Below are 21,197 nucleotides of genomic sequence, written 5' to 3'. Positions count from 1 at the left end.
CTTTGAATTTGTTCTTTGTGGCTCTTTTGAAGTACGATTGAATTTATTCTAGGCATTTGTCTCGAGGAAGAGAAGATTGAAGGTTATGAAACAGACGAAGAGACTCCTGAAAATGAAGTCGAGTTGTGGGGGAATAATGATAATACATGGAAAGAGAATAACAACCAATTTTAACCACTATTAAAAAGTTTTTGGCGGTTTGGATTTCCATAATAAAAATGTATTAAAAATAAACACTTTTAATAAAAACTATTTAAAATAAAAGCATTTATGTGTTTGCCATTATTTTTATATACAAATTTATTTCCTTTTTTTTATAACTAAAAGTGCTTTTCTATTATTATTATTATTATTATTATTATTATTATTATAAAAATAAAATAATATGACTTAATAATTTAAAATAATCTTTACTAAAATTGTCGTATGGGGTGGTTTGAATTGGTGGCAGGCGAAGGTGGTTGGGAGAGGACGATGATAGCACGATGACATAGTAGAAATGAAGGAGATAACTTATGTGCATATTTTGGTAATTTTAAAAACTATAAAAATTAGGGTGAGATTAATCAAACACTCAATTTATTTCATAAACTCATTTTTTTAAAAAAAAAAAATTATTTTTAGTAATTGCCAAACATCTAAAAATTTTTCAAAATATATATTTTTTTCAAAAACACGCTTGAAATGTTATATCAAACACACTTTTATTTTATAAATAAAATGTCTAAGAATTAAGATTTCACATGTTTGCAAGTTTTGGGGGTCTAATTTTAATAATGAAATTATTTTGAGATCATAGTTTTTACAAATAAATTTGTGGCTTAATTTATACAATTATATAAGTTTGAAGATCCACGTTTATATGGTCTATATGTTAGGAGCTCAATTTTTATTACTGATATTTTGAGTGTAATGATAACTACCGACACATTTGAGAGGTTACATTTTGCAATAAACCAAAATTTTACCATTTTTTAAAAAAATTGAGTCTGATTAGATGCAAATTTCGAGAGAGTTACTAAATTTATAGTTTAAACTCATTGGGAAAACTGGGTTGATTCTCAAATTGTAGAAGAAAGCGGAGAGTCCGGCAGATAGGAATTGATGTCGGCGACGAGGAAGATCAAATACATTACCCCTTAACGGAAAAAAAAAAAAATGATTGTACTAAAAACAAAGTTTGTTACCAAACCTCTCACCGTCTCCAACAACTAAATGTTACGATCTGTCGGCCACCGTCACTCTCTACATTATACACATTTAAACACTAAACTACGAAACACAAACTTAATATACAATCCAAAAAAAAAACACGAAATATTACATTTGAGTTGTGTAAGGCACGTGACTGGACTTAGGCGTAACGCGGACAGATGGTCAAAGGATTTTTTTAATCCTTTGAAAGGAAAATTAAATCCTTCTCCTAACATAGATTTGTTCTTTAATTTGATTTCTAAGTTGAGTGTCGGCGACATTTGATCAATTTAATGCCGATGGGACGTTGGGTGGGCCAAAACCTGGCGTTTTGTGCCATCATTTCTGCATATTATAGATCCGTAGAAATCAGATTTTTTTTTCCTTTTCCAATTAAAAAACGGATTTATTGATATGGGAAAAATAAATTTATTTCAGTTACAACATTATATTAAAAAAAATTAAAAAAGAAAAAGAAAAAGAATGAAATGGCAGCTGGGTTGTCAGCTACAAAACATAAGCTGTACTATAATTTGACTGGTGGGAAAAGGAAAAGAAGCTATGACACCAAATTGGGAATTGGGATTCATATTACACATTCAATTTTCATTATTATTCTTTCTTCCTTTTTTTTTTTAGAAAAATAAAATTCTATGACTATCAGACGGCCACTGGAGAAAGAGCTGGACTCCACTTCAATCATCTCTATTTTTTTTTTCATACAATTATTATATGTATATTGATTTCTTTTCTTTTTCTATTTTTTTTATATTAAACATTACGACAAGCCTTAGATCTTGCAGGCAGGCAGGTAGAGTATATTTTCTTTAATTTCCAGAAAATTACAACAACGACTATTGTACCATATTGGCACCGAAAAGTCAAATCTATTGTGGATTCAATGTCCCAGTTTTAAAATATTATAAAATTTTAAATAACTTTAATATTATATCCATCATATTAAATTTTCATCCACATTTTAATCGGTACAATCACATTTTCATGAATTCAGAATCTTTCATATGTAATGAATAGATGGAAGAATAGAGGAAATGAAAAAAAAATATAAAATATCACTAATACCGATATAATATAGATAATAAACATTTTAACTATTTAAAAAAAATGCAAAAGTTTTATTAATTCAATTTTTTTTTTTTATAAATTTTCTGTTTTATAATTTTTTTAAAAAATATTCAACGACATCACAATGTTATTGATATTTTTATAAATGTTTTTTTTTAATTTAATGATGATTTTATAAAATTAAGATATCAACATTTTGGTTGATATCAACCTTTCAAATCTTGATGTCAAAAAAAGAAAAAAACGAATATTAATTTGTACTCTTAAATTTTAAAGGTCATCAATTAAAATTACAAAATAATAATTATATTAATTTTTAAATTTTAAATTTTTGTAATTATATCAATTTACACCATCCTTTACATTGTGTTCAACTAATATCATATGAAGTTGATAATGAGTTAATTAAACTCCTAATTTTTTATAAGTCGGTCAATTTAGATAATTCATAATGATTATGATGAAAAGAATTAAAATAATTAGTATATTTTAGTTTATATTTAGTTTCATTGTTATTTTGAATTAATTAATAGTCAATTGTCTTATTTGATTGTAAGACTACAAGTAACCAATTTAAGATTGCAATAGAAAGTTTTTAAATATCATTTGAATATATAACATTTTCTAAATGCATCATATTACTTTTGAAAATTATTCATGAATTAATTTTTAAATAAGTGTCAACTTTTTCTTACAAAATAGACTAGTATAGTAAATGTATAAATAATTTTGAAAAAATAACGAGTAGAAATTAAATGAATTTATTTATGAAAGTTTAATAATATAATTGATATAATATGAAAAGTTGGAGGAGTGGTATAAATGGTTAGAGTTTAAATTAATAAAACCTTTAAAGTTTAAAAGTATAAATAGTGTTTTTTTTTTTAAAAAAAAAAAACCTCGGTGATAGTGTGATTTATGGAACTTGGAAGGCAGTGAGAGAGAGAGAAAAAGGGCGTGGCGTGGCTCCCATTTATTCACTTTCCAGATGGGCCCCCGGAAAACCCGACCCGACAACTGGCGCTAGCTTTGTGAAGGGACGCTTTACAAATAAAGCTGCACGTAGTTACATTACACTCATGACTCCCTCTCATTACTATTTTTTTTATTTTATTTTATTTCTATTATTTCCTTTTCGTTTCTATAAAATTTCGTTTCCTTTTATTCTATAAAGAATCCATCTCCTCTGTATCTCTGCTCTTCACCTTCCTCTATTCCCCATTCTCTACTTCAGAATTTCGACTTTTCGCTCTTTCTCATTCCATCGTGTGTTCGAGTTGTTCGGTGACGAACGGTCCTCATAGTCATGGCTGAGAATTTAGACGACGGCGAGTTTTGGCTTCCTCCTCAGTTTCTTGTTGACGATGATAACATGTTAGACCAAAAGGCTTGTGCTACCAACAAGAACAATCACCAAAACCGCCTGGGTTCAAGTCCTTTCCAACTTGGATGGGCTTCTTTTCCGTTCGAGTTCGGGACTTTTGGTGGATTTTCGGATTTCGGTTCTTCTGGTGAATCGTTGAGGGGTTCAAGCGAGACTGAGAGTGATGAGGAGGATTCTGTCGCTGGCTTGACTCTTCGTATGACTCGCTCAACAATTGACGATGTAGGTCTCAATTCGAACCTCATTCATCTGTCTCTTTTAGGGTTATTTGGTCTAATCTTGGGGGTTTTTCCTTTGTTTCTGTCAGACAATGGTTTTGCCTAGATCTCCACAGTCGACTCTCTGCGATATGGGGAGTGGAAGTGGTTGCAGTCAAGTTTCTAGTCGTGGAAGTCCAAAAGGCAATTGTAAGGCTCAATCTCCTCCGGCTACATGGGATCTGTTGCATGCGGCTGCAGAGGAAGTTGCGAGGATGCGAATCAATGAGAGCCATGGGGTTCTGCATCAGAACAGGGGAACACCTCAAGTCTCTGTTCCGGTGAAAAACTCGGGCACCGGTACCGGGTTTTACCAGCAGTTTCAGGCTCTGCAAGTAAATCTCTCAACTCCTTTTTGGCCTCTAAATTATTTGGTTAACTGGGGATCTGTACTTGTGTTGAATTAGCAGTCTATCTCGATTCCTTATTGGATTCATATTCTTTGGCAGTTTCAGCACCTGCAACACAAGGAAATTATTCAGCGACAAAACTTGACTGTCGGCGAGCAGATAAATTCTCCTGCAGTGTATCAACAGCTACAGATCCATCAAATGGTTCAGAATGGAGTGAGGGGCTATAGGGGATTTTCGTCACCTGCATGGCTTCCACCGCCGCAGGGCTCTGGAATGAGGACTCTGTTTCTCGGAACTCAAGGAGGCAAAAGAGAATGCGCTGGAACTGGTGTCTTTTTACCTCGACATACCACCACTCAATCTGAGCAACGCAGAAAGCCAGGTTCGTACTCTCTCTTCCTCCATAATTCTAAATTCAGTGCTCACCAATTTGGCAATGAAATAAAGCAAATAATGAGTTTCCTTTTTTGATCCACAGCCTGTTCTACGGTGTTGGTTCCTGCAAGAGTGATGCAAGCCCTGAATCTCAACTATGACGACATTTGCAATCAGCCCCATCTTCACCCCGTGGCTGGCGGACGATTCGATTCAAAGAATGGTAAACTCACACAACCTCCACCGTTAATTATTGTGAAAAAAATCCTCCCCAGGGCCAGTTTCCAGAAATTTATCTGACTAGTTGTAATTTTGTTATTGTGATGTTGTAGACGTTCTGTTGAGGTTGGAAATGAACCGTGGTGGAAATTATAAAAAATACAACAGTCGTCGGGGGTCACCAACAGAGCATGAAATCAAGCTTCCACAAGAATGGACTTACTGAAGTCAGACCGTGTCTCGTATGGAAGAAAGTATATAGAAAGGTTTTAGGAGAATTGTTATGGAATTTGATGAAATGTAGTTTTGAATAGTAACATTACCAAATTAAGAAAAGAAAAAGAAAGATGAAGATATATGATTTGTGGTTAGATTTAGAAAGAATAAGAGTTTTGGTCTTCCAATTAGGAAGAGAATTGCTAGGGCTAGCTAGCAACTATAAGAAGGTATAACAAGTTTTTTTGTTCTTTGTTGGGTGAGGGACTGTGATGACTCACTCAAAACTGATGAACAAGGGTAGATGGAAAAATAAATGTATTTTCCATCTCTTTTGTGTCAATAAATTGTTTTAGAAGCCATGTGCATTGGGGCCTTGGGAACATTTTTGGGACTCTCACAAAGTCCTCCCTCAACCCATTTGCTGTTATGCATAACAATACATTTCAATAATATTGATATTGATTGATGAATACCCATTTGCAAATACTCTATTTCGGTTTATTCCTTCATTTATATTTTTAATTAGTAAGAAAAGCGAATTAATATAATTAGTATAAGTATATTTAAATAATGTGAGGGAGGGGTTTGGCTCAAGTGGGTGACGACGTTCTCCGATTGACTGAAATTAGGATGAAAATGATTGATTAATTAATTCACAAAAATAATAGTTTTTGCTTAAGAGAGAAGAATCTCTCCCCACTTGCCTGCCCTACCCGTTCCGTTCGGCCTTCCTCGACTACCTTTTGAAGAAGAATCGATAAAAGGTAGATATTCCAAGTTGATTACGTAGGCCAAGTACGTGTCACAAACTTTTCCACGTGGCAGATATCAATCTTCACTTCCCTCCCCTTTTTTCTTTTATAATCTCTACTTTTCACAAAAATCATTTGATAAATTAGGGGTTAAAGGGGGTGAATATTGAGGTGGAAAAAAGAAAGAAAGAAAAAGAAATAGTGGGGTCTTGGTAAGGTAGTTATTGGTGTTACGTGGACCGACATCAACTGTCATGTGTCACTTAAGAAGACGCACATGGCGCGCACTATGGATGTTGGCCATTTACGCGCATGCTGCCCCTTTACTCCTTCCTCCCTAAGTCCCTAGATTCCATCTCATCTTCAATCTCCCTATTTTTCTTTTCTTTTTTTTTTTCTTTTTTTTTTTTTAAGTTGAATTTGAGTTTATGCAAATTTAAAAGGCAATGATTAACTATCACTTTTCTATACACAGTAGAAAGAAAATAAAAAAATTAATTTAAAATAAAATTACAACCCAACAAATTTTTAGTTTTTTCATCTTCAAAAATGTTAATATTCAAGTGTGAACACCTACCACTAGCTTCTTTTTAATTTAGACTTCTTTCCATTTCCACTGAACTAACCCACAAAAAATCTCACAGCTTCCTTGTTTCATCTTAATTCTTTTAGTCTCGGTCTCTTTTTCTTTTCCTTCATCTCATCGCTTCCCACCTAACAAATCTGGTGTTTTTGCGATAATTTACGCAGATTAAAGCCACGAATAAACCAAATTTTGTTTTCTATTAAAAAAAATAGTTATTGTTACGAGTATTTAACCTTCTTCAGTAAAAAACTAAAAAAGGAATGAAATGGCAGCTGGCTTGTCAACTACACAACTTAAATCTGTACTACAATTTGACTGGCTGGAAAAGGGGAAGAAGCAGGCAATGAGATTGAGATCAAATTTTGGGAATTTGGATTTAGATTTACACCATTCACGTTATCGTTGTTATTCTTCCTTTTCTTTAGAAATTTGGAATCCTATGACTATGACTATGGGAGTGCCACACTGCCACTGAATGCAAAGCTGGACTCCATTTCATTTCCATCATTATTTCTCATTTATTTTCTACTTTTTTCTTACCTTTTTCTTTCTACTTTTTTTTTTTTTTTTTAATAAAAAAAAAAAGAAAGATAATTTATGTATATTGATTTCTCGCTCTTTTTTTGTTTTCTATATGATTCTTATATTAGAGGCGTTGGACTCAGAGTTGGAGTTGAAGAAAATGGAATTGTTTTCTCCACTTTTATTTCACCTAAAAAGATTGGTTTATTAACTCTTTTATGGTGTGGACTCCACGATTAAACATCTCTAAGAATTTCACACTCAACTTTTTACGACAAAATGCCTCCTTAAACTGTTTGATAGTCTTTAGATGTTGCAAGAAGAGATATTTTCTTTAATTTACAGAAAAGTCAAATCTAATGTCGATTCAATGTCACAGTTTTAAAAAGATTATAAAATCTGCAAAAAAGAAAAGAAAAAAAATAGTTTGAATATTTCGCATGTGTTGGAAGCCAGTAAACAACTTGGTTGGTGGCTCCCATTTATTCACTTTCCAAATGGGCCCTATGTGACCCGACCCGAAAATTAGCTCAAATTACGCGCCATTTATTCAGCCTAATTGGCGGGTAATATCTCCCGGAATTCCGGCGCCTCTTTCCCGTTTCGTTTCCACCGTTTTCGCTGATTTTAGTGAAGGACGACAAGACGAGGCCATTAAATTCCCACTCCAATAATTATTTTTTATTTTTATTTTTTTTAAAAAGTAAAAGTAAAATTAAAATAATATCAAAATAAAATTTAAAATTTGTTGTTGTGTAAAACCAAATAAGTAATTGACCACAACTGAAATGTGGCGTTACAACAAACATGAGAATGGGCGAACCCAACATGTGTTTTTTAGTGAATTTTGCTTTTTAGCGGTTCATCTTTTGGACTCATACCTTTTTACCACAATCATATTTTCGTCATCGTTTCTCAGATTTGAACCCAATTCAATGCATCTCATTTTTAATTCACTTTATTGGAAACTGGGTTGCATGACGAATCCTGCCATATGGTTAAGATTCCTCTTCCTTCCAAATATTTCATATTTCCCGGCCGCCTACCAATCTTATTTTTATTTATCAAAATTTTAATCAAATTGATTTTCCTTCCAATTAATTTCTCTTAAAAACATTTTTCTAAATATTTCATAATATTGGTATGTTTGTATCTACCTACACTCAAATGAACTTAGTTCAATGTTAATTGACATGATCTTCTTTAGAAGTTAAAGTTTCAATCCTCTCTCTATATGTACACACACTATTTTTCATTTTTATTTTATAAATTAAATAATTCATGGAAGAAATTTTATTTTATCGAAGATAGAGATCAAAATGAAAAGTATGAATTATATACATTGTTAATTTTATAAATTATGGAATAATTAGCTTAATCAAAATAAAATATAAACATAAATAAATAGACATCAAGAGACCCAACAAAATATAGAAACTAAGAAAGGAAAAATACTATAAAAGAAAATACTAATTAGGAATAAACTCTAATTTACTTTTGTTGAGATGTATGTTCTAAAGCCTTGTAGTTACCTTTTTTTAGAGGCGTATGTTTTGCGTGGGCAGTCTTTATGGGCTGTTGAGGTTGGGAGGTCTTGGTGCTTGAGGGCTATCTTGCGAAGTGGAGATAGATTCAAGCATCTGGTTAGTTTGATGATCGGCGATGGACGATCTTGTTTTGTTTGGTGGGATCCTTGGCTGCTGAGGGGTGCGTTGGATTCATACGGGTCTATAGTGGTTTATGATGCAGAGAATAGTTTGGAGGCACGGTTGTCGAAGTTCATGGATGGTGAGGGAGGTTGGAGGTGGCTTATAATATCTTGGGAGATGCTTGAGATATGGGGTCTTATTCAGGCAATGGGGCCTAGGATGAGGGGGGAGGATTATTGGGTTTGGGTGTCGGATGCTAGTTGTCAGTTTTCTATTGTTAGTGCGTGGGAGAGTTTACGTCCTTGTCGTCCTAGGGTGTCTTGGGCTGGTATTTTGTGGGCGGGTTGTATTCCGCGTCCCTTTCTTTGTGCGTGTTAGCTGTAAGGAATAGGTCGGGAACGCAGGATTGGTTGAGGAGTTGGGGTGTGTTGTCAGAGGGGGGTGTCTTCTATTTGGGGAGGTGTGGAGTCGCAGGATCATTTATTTTTTGAGTGTGGGTTTGGGAGAGAGATGGGGTCTGGTGGTGTGCGTCAGTTGGGTTCACTACATCGGGTGGCGGGTTGGGATGTAGAGTTGAGTTGGTTGTGCCGAGTGGGGTCGGGTAAGGGGGTGCGTAGTAGGTTGTTCCGTGTTTTCTAGTATGCTTCCATATACTACATCTGGCAGGAGCGTAATTGGCAGCTGCATGGAGGTCGACCGAGGTCAGTATATGCTCTGGTTCACCTTATGGTCTCTACGGTTCGTGCTTGTGCTACTTCCTGGCGGGTTTATCTTCTTGGTCTTATCTAGTGTATTTACGGATGTCTTTTCTTTTTGAACTTTACGTGGTTCTTTGTTTTGTTGTTGTCCCTAGTTTGTGGGGTTTTGGGTTCTTTTCTCTGGCTTTCTCCCTGGTGGTTTGTGAGTTTTCATTTATATGTTGGTTTTGTTCTGGTCTTATCTTGTTGGCTTTGTTTTGGTTTTGTTGCACTGTCTTTACTTGTGCTTTGTTGCTTTGATGCCTTGATCCCGGGCTGTGGGATCCCCCTTGTTGTTATATAATAATATCACCTATTCTTTAAAAAAAAAAAACCTTGCAGTTAATATATTATTTTCATAATGGTTGATTATTTATATATGCAATTATCCATTAAGAAAGATTCAAGGTTATTTTATGAAACTTGGACATTATATGGTAGACATGTAGGTAGATCATGTTCAAGTAATAACCTAAATGGTCTACAGTAAATGGATAAAGTCGGGTGCTTTATTCTGGTGACACTATGGATACGACCTACTTTGTACTTGTTACAAGATTTGTAAAGTATTACAAATGATTTGTTCCTAATCATTTATGTGAAAACATGCGAGTGAGGATATCCTATACAAAGAGTTTGTATAAGATCAGACCGCGAAATGATTAATCTCTACTTATAACACCATTGATTAAAGAGATTACAATTCCATAGGATGCCCAAAGGTAACTTGACCTCAATCCTGAGTGAGGTATGAACTCTTGTCGAGTGAGAGTAGCTCGACATGTCGACTCAATGAACCTACCATTATGGAGATTTGTTCGAGTAAGGAGCTGAGAACATAGCCACACAATATTGAATTCAATCATTCTTGTATTTAGGATAAGTAGATGAATTGTTCCCTTAAGAGACTCTGAGTCTTGAACAAATGGGTCCTTCTGTCTCACTAGCCCGAGAGGGTTTTATTTATGGTAGGATCATAAACAAGTTGTTCACTAGAGGATCAATGAGACTTAAGGAGTTAGATGTAATTACATGAGTAAACAGTAACTTGACTCAACTGTAATTACGAGTGATTCATGAAAGGTTGACTTACTGTTGATTAGGTATATCCGTGGACACAAAAATGTATCTACAGTGCAAAGAGTGCAGTTGTGGGTCTTTACTGGTGTGATCTGCAATTAATGAATGCCGGTTAATTTGATAAAAGAGTTTAATTAATTAATCTCGTATTATTGGAGCTTCTAATATGTAGTTTTATTAGGCCTCTTGCTAGCTCACTAAAGATAAAATAAGAATAATCTAATTTTGGATTAATTTAAATTGTCCAAATTATATTAGAAAAGTAATTATATAAGATACAATTAATATCATATATATAGATACATTATGATATAAAATTAATCCTGTATGAGATTCAAAATTATACTTTATTATATAGGAGAATTATGTATTTGAATAAGGATTTAAATATTAAATAATATGAATGAGATTCATATTATAACTATAGGTTAGATTTAAAATGAATAGGATTCATATTAAAACTATATGTTGAAATTAATATGAATGAGATTCATATTAAAACTATAGGTTAAATATGAGAAATAAATATTTGAATAAGATTCAAATATTATTTATATGAATGAGATTCATATAAAACTATAGGCTAAAATTAATATGAATGATATTCAAACTAAAACTACGGGTTATAAGAGAGGATATTATTTGAATATGATTCAAATGGAATTAAATATATGATATTTAATCAATTAGTTAATTGTTAATTAATTCATATTTATTTATTATATATAAATTTGATTTAATATATATATTAAATGAGGGAGTAATTCTATGTATTGGTGGAGTGGAGTTGTAACTTCTCCTCCAACCAATTCTTTCACACTCTCACATTAAGAAAACTTGGGTAGAGATCTAAAAAACAAGCTTTCTATATTTTTCTCTCTAACACATCAAACAATTCTCTCTCAAAGTTTTTACAGAAAATAAGTTCTTTGTAAAAATTTTCCCATTCAAAAAGCCAAATCCTACCTTCTCGATTTTGTTGGAGAATAGCAATGTCTTTGACTGGTAGTGTCCATTATTTGGGGTTCTTCGTGTTCTTGGAAGTAGCTTCCAATTTGAGGAAAAACTTCACAGTATAAAGTGTTTGTGACGTTGAGAGGATTTCCAAGAAAAAATTCTTCAAGGGTAAGTTATTCTCTTTTGCTAACAATGTGCTTATAAATGTATATTTTTCCCGTTCTGTAATTTCACATTATGAATGTATGTTTTTCCAGACGAAGTGTTTGTTGTGAAAAATGTCAAAAAAAGAGGTGAAAGACGGATTTTGGAGTGCAAACCCGAGAGGTCCCTATACAGATTTTTGCCATCTGACATGTTTTGTATGTCATTAAAAGTTTCTGATTGCCGCCCCTTATTGTTTGTATGTCATGGAAAGGTCGCTTACTGTAGTGACTGCGGTAGATTTCTTCAAGCACGAAAGTGGCTATTTTCTTCCCGTAGTTGAAGGAATATTTTGTGTTTTTAAATTAAATTAATGTAATTTAATTTAATATTTTTATTAGGGTGCCAATATTTGATCTATTATTGTTATAGTATAGTTTTAATATGCATGAGATGTATGTTTAAATATATAAATTATATGTTGCATATAGTATGTCATACAATTAAAATCTCATCTCAGAATAAACATATTTATACATCATATTTAATATTAATGTGATATTATATGATTGCATGGTATAATAAGTATGCACATACATCATATTTAATATAAGCATTATATTATATGATAGCATGTTTGTTGGTTTCGTTAGTATTAATGTAAGAGTTATATTAATTAATGAATATACATGATCACGTATCATATTTAAATTTAAATGTTATATTTAAACTTTAGGTTAATTCCTAAATATGTACATGCATGATCATACTATATAGTATAAATGTTATATTATATGTTTTAATGTATGATTAAAAGTATGCTTACTGTAACGTAAAATTTGTATCTTTAAGCATAAGGACAATGATGAATGTGAATGAATGAACAAGTCCATGTCCCCGGCAACGGTGCCATAAACTTGTAACGTAAAATTTGTCTTCTTATGTCATACAACGCATGGATGATTATAATACAAGATACAACTTGTAAGTGCTTAATGCAATGATATGCGATGCCACTTTCAGATGTATGCGTTATTAACAAAATGCTTGTAGTATGCTATGCGTTGTCACAAGTTTCCTTGCATTGAAACCAAGTATAATTCCACCGCAAGTTTCTCGGAGTGATCTGAGGTTGAACACAGGGATTTTTTTCGGTTAATTGTGTTACTTTCGTGATATATGCGACCGAGGGTTTTTCAATTTAATAAAAATTGTGTTTATACAGGTATAAAAAATTGCGATAAAGTAAAATATGCGGTAAAGTAAAGTTGTGCAGTAAAATAAAGTGCGATAAAAGTAAACCTAAGCTATGATGATACAATATATAGGTTACATGATACATGATACCGAGTTTGAGACTGACTGTGAAGATTATACAAAGAATCGTGTTATGTGGTGGCAAGGCTTTATGTACGAACCAGAAAGAGAAAAGATAATTAGTACAAACATCGCTAGTTCATTAATTGCGTTAAAGATATAACTACGGTTCCGCTTTTTCTTGGCGTACACCTCTTGGTGATCGACCGTGTTCCCAAATCTTTGTGGTGAAACAGAGATGAACGTATTGAACGCAAGGTTGCTTCCATCTCTGGAAGTACTTCTTGCTTTAGTTAACGCATTCTTCTAACCTTTTCTCAACAGATCAGAATGGCATCTTCACTTCTGCTCTCACAGGTGAAGATGTTGTCTAGCATGCTTTAGCTAAACATATTTATTTCTTTAGCACAAATTAATTTACTTGTTTAATTCATTCTAATTACTAAGGGATTAAGAAAACATTGTGGAGAAAGCGATTAATGGAGGAACAAAAGTAGACAGAAATATGGAGATGAAAATAATCATGACATTTAATTATAAAATCAAGCGTCTGATACATGGTGTTAATGATTTAGACTAAGAAGATGAGATACAATTGATGATAGAGATAGAAACAAATACAGAAGAGTGCCAACATCTTGACACAGATCTGGATGGAGAAATCGCTTGCCGGTGTATGAAGTGAAGGAAAGATGAGCGTCCCTCTCAGACTTGCTCAACCAGCAGAGTTGATCTAGGTATAGAGCTTCATGGCGGGGATTTGGAATGATTCGCCTTGAGACTCACCTCTCGGCCTTACCTCTTTTCTTCTCGGATCTTCTCCGATCAGCCTCTCTCTTAATATATAAATATCAAAATAGCCTCGTATCAAGTATCTCTTTCAGTGAATTCTCTGAGGGTATTTATAGATGAATGCTCTGACTTTCTGTTGTGTGGTCCCCACTTTATTGTTATGGAAATTTCGAAAATGGTGGAATAAATATTCCTTCTGTCATGCAATCAATCCATCGAAAATGCACAACGGTTAGTTGTACACGTGTCAAAATCCTCTGCGATTGCGTTGCTCTTTTGCATCTTTGATCGTTTGCCCATATTTGGTGTTTTTTTTTATTACCGCATGCGGTTGAAGTTGCGTTGTTCGCAAAGCTCTTGATCGATTGTCGCATGCGCCGTCATTGCGTTGATCGTCTATTCATTCCTGAATGATGGGCGCAATGCGACGTAGATGTGTTGATCTTTTTCTCTTAAGCCATGAACACATACAGTTACTTGATTTCCTGCAAAACAGACTTGAAATATTCTTTTCTACCATCGCAATGGTGTCAGTAGATGTATTGGCGACAACTTGTAATTCTTGCATTTCTTAGCCAATTTCCATACAATTGACGCAACTTTCCTTTCTTTTAGCTGCAATATCTAAATAAAGCAGTATAAATAACTAGTATTTCTACAAGTTATCACATCCCCAAATTTAGATATATGTTTGTCCTCAAGCATATTTTCTACTAAGGCAATAATACTAAATTCCTATCATAAATTTTGCATCGATTGGTTACTCCGAATGCTCCACTTAGGCAACATTACTTAACAACGTAATTTTCTTCTATCCTTGCTAATTCATATCAAAGCCCTACTTTATTCTTCTATACAACAAATTTCTGCTAAAAAATGCTTTTCTAGTTCTAAAAAGAATGTTTACCTTTTCTTGTCAAAACAACTTGATGCGTCTGGATGCGGTGGTCAAACTTTGCGTCATTTATTAGAGACTATTGATCATGGTTACACCCTTCGTTTTGGCTTGTTCTCACGGGTGTCATGCGAACCTCCAACTACAATTGTGTGCCAATCTCAACTTTAACTCATGATTTTCAGAGGAGTTGTCTCTTGCATTCTTTTATTTTATTTTTTCATTTTTTCTCTTTTCATATTGCGTTGTTCTTGGAAACCCACCTTCGTTTTGGCTTGCTCCCACGGGTGTCATGCGAACATCCAACTACGAGCAGACTCATTTCACAACTTAACTCTTATCAGGTTGGGATTGTTTTTTAGGTTTCCCTTGCACTGACATTGGAGTTTATATGAAATATATATATACATATATATATATATATATACTTTGAGATTGAGCGCATTTTTCTTAATGACCACATACTCTTGATCCCATCTGCTCAGACCTTTACCACCCCCAAATTTAGAGATGCGCAAGGTCCTCATTGCATTGTTTGGACAGAATAGACAAATTTCAAAAAGAAGGTTTGAGCAGAATTTTGAAGGGTAAAAGTTAAAGCATTACTAAGCTACGAATTACCTAAGTGTTAGTTAGAAATTACAAAGTATGGGAAATATTTCTAAGTGAATGCATATTATACATCATGACAGTGCAATGAATAATGCAAAAAGAAAGATTAAGAATATCGCAAAGTTGACAAAGGATGATAAAGAAGAGGCACAGACATACGGATAGAATTGTTACTTTGTTGTATTGAAAATTAACTAAGTATAAAAATAATTACAAATAACGCAATACAAAAAATTTTGTCTGTACAAAGAATCAAAGAATTTAGCTAACTCAGAAAAATAATGAATTGAAATTATCTTTTGAATTTGATTCAGACGGGTGCACGATTAAAAAAATTAACACCGTGCTTTCATTGACGCAAATACATTTTTGCTGAGAACGGGCAACAATGCATGCATCCCTGCAACACACCCCTTAATTCAACGCATTTCTAGAGGATCGGGCGCACGGTATTTCTACCAGCACAACACTACCTCAACATAGTGCATTTTCACTAAGGACGGGAAAAGGACACATACCCATGCAACACACCCCTCAACGCAATACAATTGAGTGTAATGGATGCAAGGTGTCTCTTGTTATCCCACAATGCACCCATCATTGCGTTACATACCCATTTTTTAATTTTTCTTTTTAATTCATCTATAACGCAAGTCAAAGAGACTTTGCGATGTTCAATGTTTCATCCAGTCATTCACAGAAATTAAGAACAACACTACTAATGCATATCAATTAAAGAAATTAAACATGACATGGAAATACTCAACTGAATAAACTGAAGGTAAATACAGAAAGCATTAGAAGCTAATTCTAATAAGCAGTAAATAACGCAATTTAGAAAGTAGTAAAGAAAAGCTGTAAAGAAAGCAAGTAAACATAGATAGGGATGTTGATTGAAAGAAGTTCTCAGAATTACCGCAATCACATCCCCTGCAAGCGGTTAATCCTGCTTGCCCAAGTCAATGGTATCCATGCGTCGATCTATGTCGCCTTCGTAGTAAGGCTTAATCTGTTGACGATTGACTTTAAATGTGTTGTTCCCATCTAAAGTTGTTAGTTCCACTGCGCCGTGGGGAAAGATAATCTTGATTCGGAATGGCCCAGACCAGTAAGACTTCAACTTCCCTAGGAACAATTGCAAACGTGCATTAAATAATAATACTTGTTGACCTTCAACGAATGTTCGGTCGTTTATGTGGTTGTCATGCCACTTCTTGGTTTTCTCCTTATAGATCTTGGCATTTTCATAGGCGTCCTTTCGCCATTTGACCAGCTGGTTCAATTGTAGCTTCCAGACTTTCCCCGCACTTGCTAAATCAAACTTCAGCTTTTTGCATGCCCACATCGCCTTATGTTCCAACTCGAGCGACAGATGACAAGCTTTTCTAAAGATCAGGGCATACGGGGACATGCCAATTGGTGTTTTATTGGCAGTCCTGTATGCCCACAGTGCTTCATCAAGTTTGGGCGACAAATCCTTCCTGGAGATATTGACTACCTTCTCCAAGATAGTTTTGATCTCTCAGTTAGAAATCTCTGCCTGCCCATTAGTCTATGGGTGATAAACAGTTGCAACTCTATGGCTGACGTTAAATTTAGTCAACAGGTTAGTGATTATGCGGTTGATGAAGTGAGAGCCCTCATTGCTGATTAAGGCCTGTAACGTCCCATATCGAGCTAAAATATTCTTCTTTACAAAGTTCGCCACGGTGACCGCATCATTCTTGGCACATGCAATGGCTTCAACCCATTTTGATACTTAATTAACCGCGACCAAGATATAATGATGACCTTCTGATGGTGGAAATGGGCCTATGAAGTCAATTCCCCAAACATCAAATAATTCAACTTCTAAGATTGACGTCAACGACATTTCATTTCTTTTAGACATATTCCCCGTTCTCTGGCATCTGTCGCATTGCACAACGTGAACATGGGCATAATTAAATAGCGTTGGCCAAAAATAGCCACACTGTAAGACCTTTACGGCAGTCCGCTGCCCCCCAAAATGTCCTCCATAAGGGGACTCATGACATAGCTTCAGAATGTGCTTGACTTCATGCTCAGGAACGCATCGACATAAAATGTGATCAGGTTCAAGTCGGTATAAGAATGGGTCGTCCCAGCAATAGAATTTGACGTCATGTCTCAGTTTCTTCTTCTGTTGGTAAGTATAGTCCTCCGGTACTTGGCCGCAAACTATGAAGTTCACAATGTCCACATACCATGGAACATTAATGCCTACCGACATCAGCATCTCATCGGGGAATTGTTCTTCAATATCTTTTTCTTTCCCTTGAACCTTGCAATTTTCCAATCTTGACAGATGATCAGCGACTTGGTTCACAGTGCTCTTTCGATCTTTGATTTCTAGGTCAAACTCTTGTAGGAGCAACACCCACCGTATCAGCCTCAGTTTTGCATCCTTCTTTGTCATCAGATATTTGATCGCAGAGTGATCGGTATACACCACAACATTTTTTCCTATTAAGTACTGTCGGAATTTCTCCAGTGCAAATACCACTGCGAGCATTTCCTTCTCCGTGGTTGTATAATTCTCCTGCGCATCATTCAACGTTTTACTTTCATAGTAGATAAGATGCAATACCTTGTCCTTGTGATGACTCAACATTGTGCCCATTGCATAACCGCTAGCATCACACATCAATGCAAATGGTTGCGTCCAATCCGACGCAATCAAAATGGGTGTGGTGATGAGCGCATCTTTCAATGTGTTGAATGCTTTAGTGCATGCATTATCAAAATAATATTCACGGTCAGCTTTAAGAAGCGCACTTAGGGGCCTTGCAATCTAGGAGAAGTTGTGAATAAATCTTCGATAGAACCCAACGTGTCCCAGAAAACTCCTAAGTGTTTTCACGTTTACTGGTGGAGGTAGCTTGAAAATTCGTTGATTTTCGCCTGATCAACTTCTAATCCTGCCTTCGAGATTTTATGACCCAGTACAATTCCTTCCTCAACCATAAAGTGGCATTTTTCCCAGTTCAGAACAAGATTCGTTGCCACACATCTCTTCAAAACTTTCTCAAGGTTAGCTAAACAGAAGTCATAATTATTGCCGAAAACTGAAAAATCATCCATGAATACCTCGACTGACTCCTTCAAGTAATCTGAAAAGATCGCCATCATACAACGTTGGAAAGTATCTGGCGCATTGCAGAGTCCAACCGACATGCAACGGAATGCAAACGTACCAAATGGGTATGTGAATGTTGTCTTATTTTGATCCTTCGGCGCAATTGCAATTTGGTTGTACCCTGAATAACCGTCAAGAAAGCAGAAGAATTCATTCCCAGCAAGTCTGTCTAACATCTGATCAATGAACGGGAGTGGGAAGTGGTTCTTTTTAGTGGCCAAATTTAACTTGTGATAATCCATACATATTCTCCACCCCATGGTTGTTCTTGTGGGAATTAATTCATTCTTGTCATTGGTGACGACTGTCATCCCCCATTTCTTTGGAACACATTGTACTGGGCTCACCCAGCTGCTATCAGATATCGGGTAAATGACACCTGCATCCAGCCACTTCACTATTTCCTTCTTCACTACCTCCCTCATAGCAGGGTTCAAGCGACGTTGCCTTTTTATCGATCCTATCTTTCCTTCTTCCAGGGACTGATTCCTTGAATGTCTGCCAAGGTCCATCCTAAAGCCTTTGCATTGTTTCTTAAGATCTGGATGAGTGCATCTTCCTTCTCCTTACTTAGCGAAGCAGAAATGATAACTGGTAACGTGTTGTTACTTCCTAAGTAAGCATACTTGAGGTGCACAGGAAAGGACTTCAACTTTAGCACGGGTGGTTCTTCCAAAGATAACTTGAGTGGTTCAAAATTTTATTCAACTTGAATTGCGGCGTAATCCTCCTCCCATATTGCGCCGATTCCAAATTCTTCTTCCTCCAATTCTTTCAGGGGTTTGTGCCACGGTTCTTCCTGTAATTCCTCAATATATTGGCAATTCTCCATAACACTTAGGTACTTCAATGCATTGAAAACGTTGAACTTCAATTCCTGATCATCAATTCTGATGGTGAGTTCTCCTTTTTGCACATCGATCAGCGTTCACCCTGTTGCGAGAAATGGGCGACCTAAGATGATAGGTCTTCTCTATCAGCTTCGTAATCCAATATGATAAAGTCTGTCGGGAAGATAAACTTGTCCACTTGCACGAGTACATCCTCTATTTTGCCCTCAAGATGCATTATCGATCTATCGGCCAACTGTAATGTGATCGTGGTTGGTCTTGCGTTTTCGATATCCAACTTCTTAAAGATCGATAAGGGCATTAGATTTATGCTCGCCCCTAAATCGTACAGCGCGTTCCCGACCTTATTCCCTCCTATTGAGTAGGGCAATGTAAAACTCCTAGGGTCCTTCATTTTGGTGGGGATATTGTTTTGAAACAATGCACTACATTCATATGTTAGCGCAACTGTTTCATTTTCCCCGATATTTCTTTATAAGCAAGAATATCCTTGAGAAATTTTACATAGCTTGGCATCTGTTCCAGAGCTTCGATTAAGAGGATATTGGTGTTTAATTGTCGGAGAACGTCCAGGAACCTCTGGAATTGCTTGCTATCATCTTTCTTCTTCAGCCTGGACGGGAAAGGTGGAGGATCCCACCTTACTTCTTGTTGAGTTGGCTGTTTGATGAGGTTCTATTCTTGTTGTGTTTCATTAGCTGGAGGTTGCGTTGATTTAGAATTCAAGTCTTGAGGAGCTTTACCTTTTATAGGTATACTTACATTTGGACTAGTAATTTTTCACTACTGGTTGATTGGTCATCATCGACAGTTAGATCCATTGGTCTTGTTGTTAAATCTGGTACTGGTGGCATAGGGGCTGTGTTTTACCACTTCTCAATGTCACTTGTGACATTGCTCTTTACTTCATGGCCCTAATGCTCCTGAACTGCTAGGCAGCATACTAGGTGCTTTATTTTTCAACGCAATCGCAAGCTGTTCAATCTGCTCTTCCAAACCTCTAAGGGAGGTCGCTTACGATTGGTTAACTATCTCACTCTTTTCAATATAGTGTTTCAATGACGTCTGCAGAGACGAGGTACTGTAAGAGGCATCATATAAGAACGGTTGGTTGTAGGGTGGTATACTTTGAGAGTTACCTGGGCTACAGTTCGGATTAATGAAGACCGGAGGGTTACCTCGATCCCCTTGATAACTGTTCTAATGGAAACTATGGCTCCTTTGGTTATGATTCCCATCCCAACTTAAAGTTGGGTGATCCTGCCAACCAGGGTTGTAGATGCTGCCAAATGACTTATTATAGACAGAATATATGGCCTATTGATTCCACGGGCAGACTTCTGCTAGATGTCCCTCCCCACATTGAATGCAATTCATTGCGGCCACGTGCGTCAATGCATTAACTTGCGTTGAACCTTCAGAGAGATTTCTCTGTTGATTAGCCATCGTCTGAAAGAGTGAGGTCATCGTGGTCATCTGATCTACGATTGTACTCAATGTATCAGTTGACACATCGACACTTTCTACTCTTTCTTGCTCCAAAATATTTTCCTCAAACCCGGTATCAATCCACTCATCAGAATGTCATGAAATGCGATCTAATATGCTCTTGGCTTCCATATATGATGTGTCCATTAATCCTCCTGCTGCGGAGGCATCGGCAACTACTTGCGTTGATTGATCTAAGCCATTGTAAAAAGTCTCCATCAGAATGCTATCGGGAATCCCGATATGCAGACAACTCTTCACTAACTGTTTGAAACGCACCCAGGCGGTGCTCAAAGTCTCATCTCCCTTTCACTCAAAATTCAACACATCCCTCCGTCTCCTTGCGTTGACGACTGGAGGGAAGAATCTGTTCATGAACCTGTCAACCAACTGGTCCCATGCGTTAATCTCATCCAGCACTAATGACTGAGCCCACCATTTTGCTTCGTCCCGCAGTGTATACGGAAAAAGATATAACCTAAGTCCTTCTTGAGTCACACCAGGCATGAAGAATGCACTACACATGTCTACAAAACTCGTCAAATGAGCATGTAGGTCTTCTCTTTGTAAT

General features: G+C 35.7%; 1 protein-coding gene across 1 annotated transcript; it reads left to right on the top strand.

The window, feature by feature from the left end:
• Window positions 1-3,374: 3,374 nt before the first annotated feature.
• On the top strand, window positions 3,375-5,446 carry LOC120089787. Its single transcript, XM_039047182.1, has 5 exons — window positions 3,375-3,886; window positions 3,972-4,256; window positions 4,371-4,656; window positions 4,753-4,872; window positions 4,982-5,446. Exons 1-5 carry the CDS (start codon window positions 3,587-3,589, stop codon window positions 5,092-5,094), a joined length of 1,104 nt encoding a protein of 367 aa, XP_038903110.1. The 5' UTR covers window positions 3,375-3,586; the 3' UTR covers window positions 5,095-5,446.
• Window positions 5,447-21,197: the final 15,751 nt, after the last annotated feature.

Source organism: Benincasa hispida, chromosome 11, assembly GCF_009727055.1.
Source record: "Benincasa hispida cultivar B227 chromosome 11, ASM972705v1, whole genome shotgun sequence".
NCBI classification, from domain to species: domain Eukaryota; kingdom Viridiplantae; phylum Streptophyta; class Magnoliopsida; order Cucurbitales; family Cucurbitaceae; genus Benincasa; species Benincasa hispida.
This window is presented reverse-complemented; position numbering and strand designations above follow the sequence as displayed.

What these genes read in the sequence shown, in the direction of transcription:
- LOC120089787 (XM_039047182.1), top strand. Translation starts at nt 3,587, where the DNA reads ATGGCTGAGAATTTAGACGACGGCGAGTTTTGGCTTCCTCCTCAGTTT. An exon ending in AGCAGTTTCAGGCTCTGCAA is followed by an intron (nt 4,257 to 4,370) that starts GTAAATCTCTCA and finishes ATTCTTTGGCAG; the next exon opens with TTTCAGCACCTGCAACACAA. An exon ending in ACGATTCGATTCAAAGAATG is followed by an intron (nt 4,873 to 4,981) that starts GTAAACTCACAC and finishes GTGATGTTGTAG; the next exon opens with ACGTTCTGTTGAGGTTGGAA.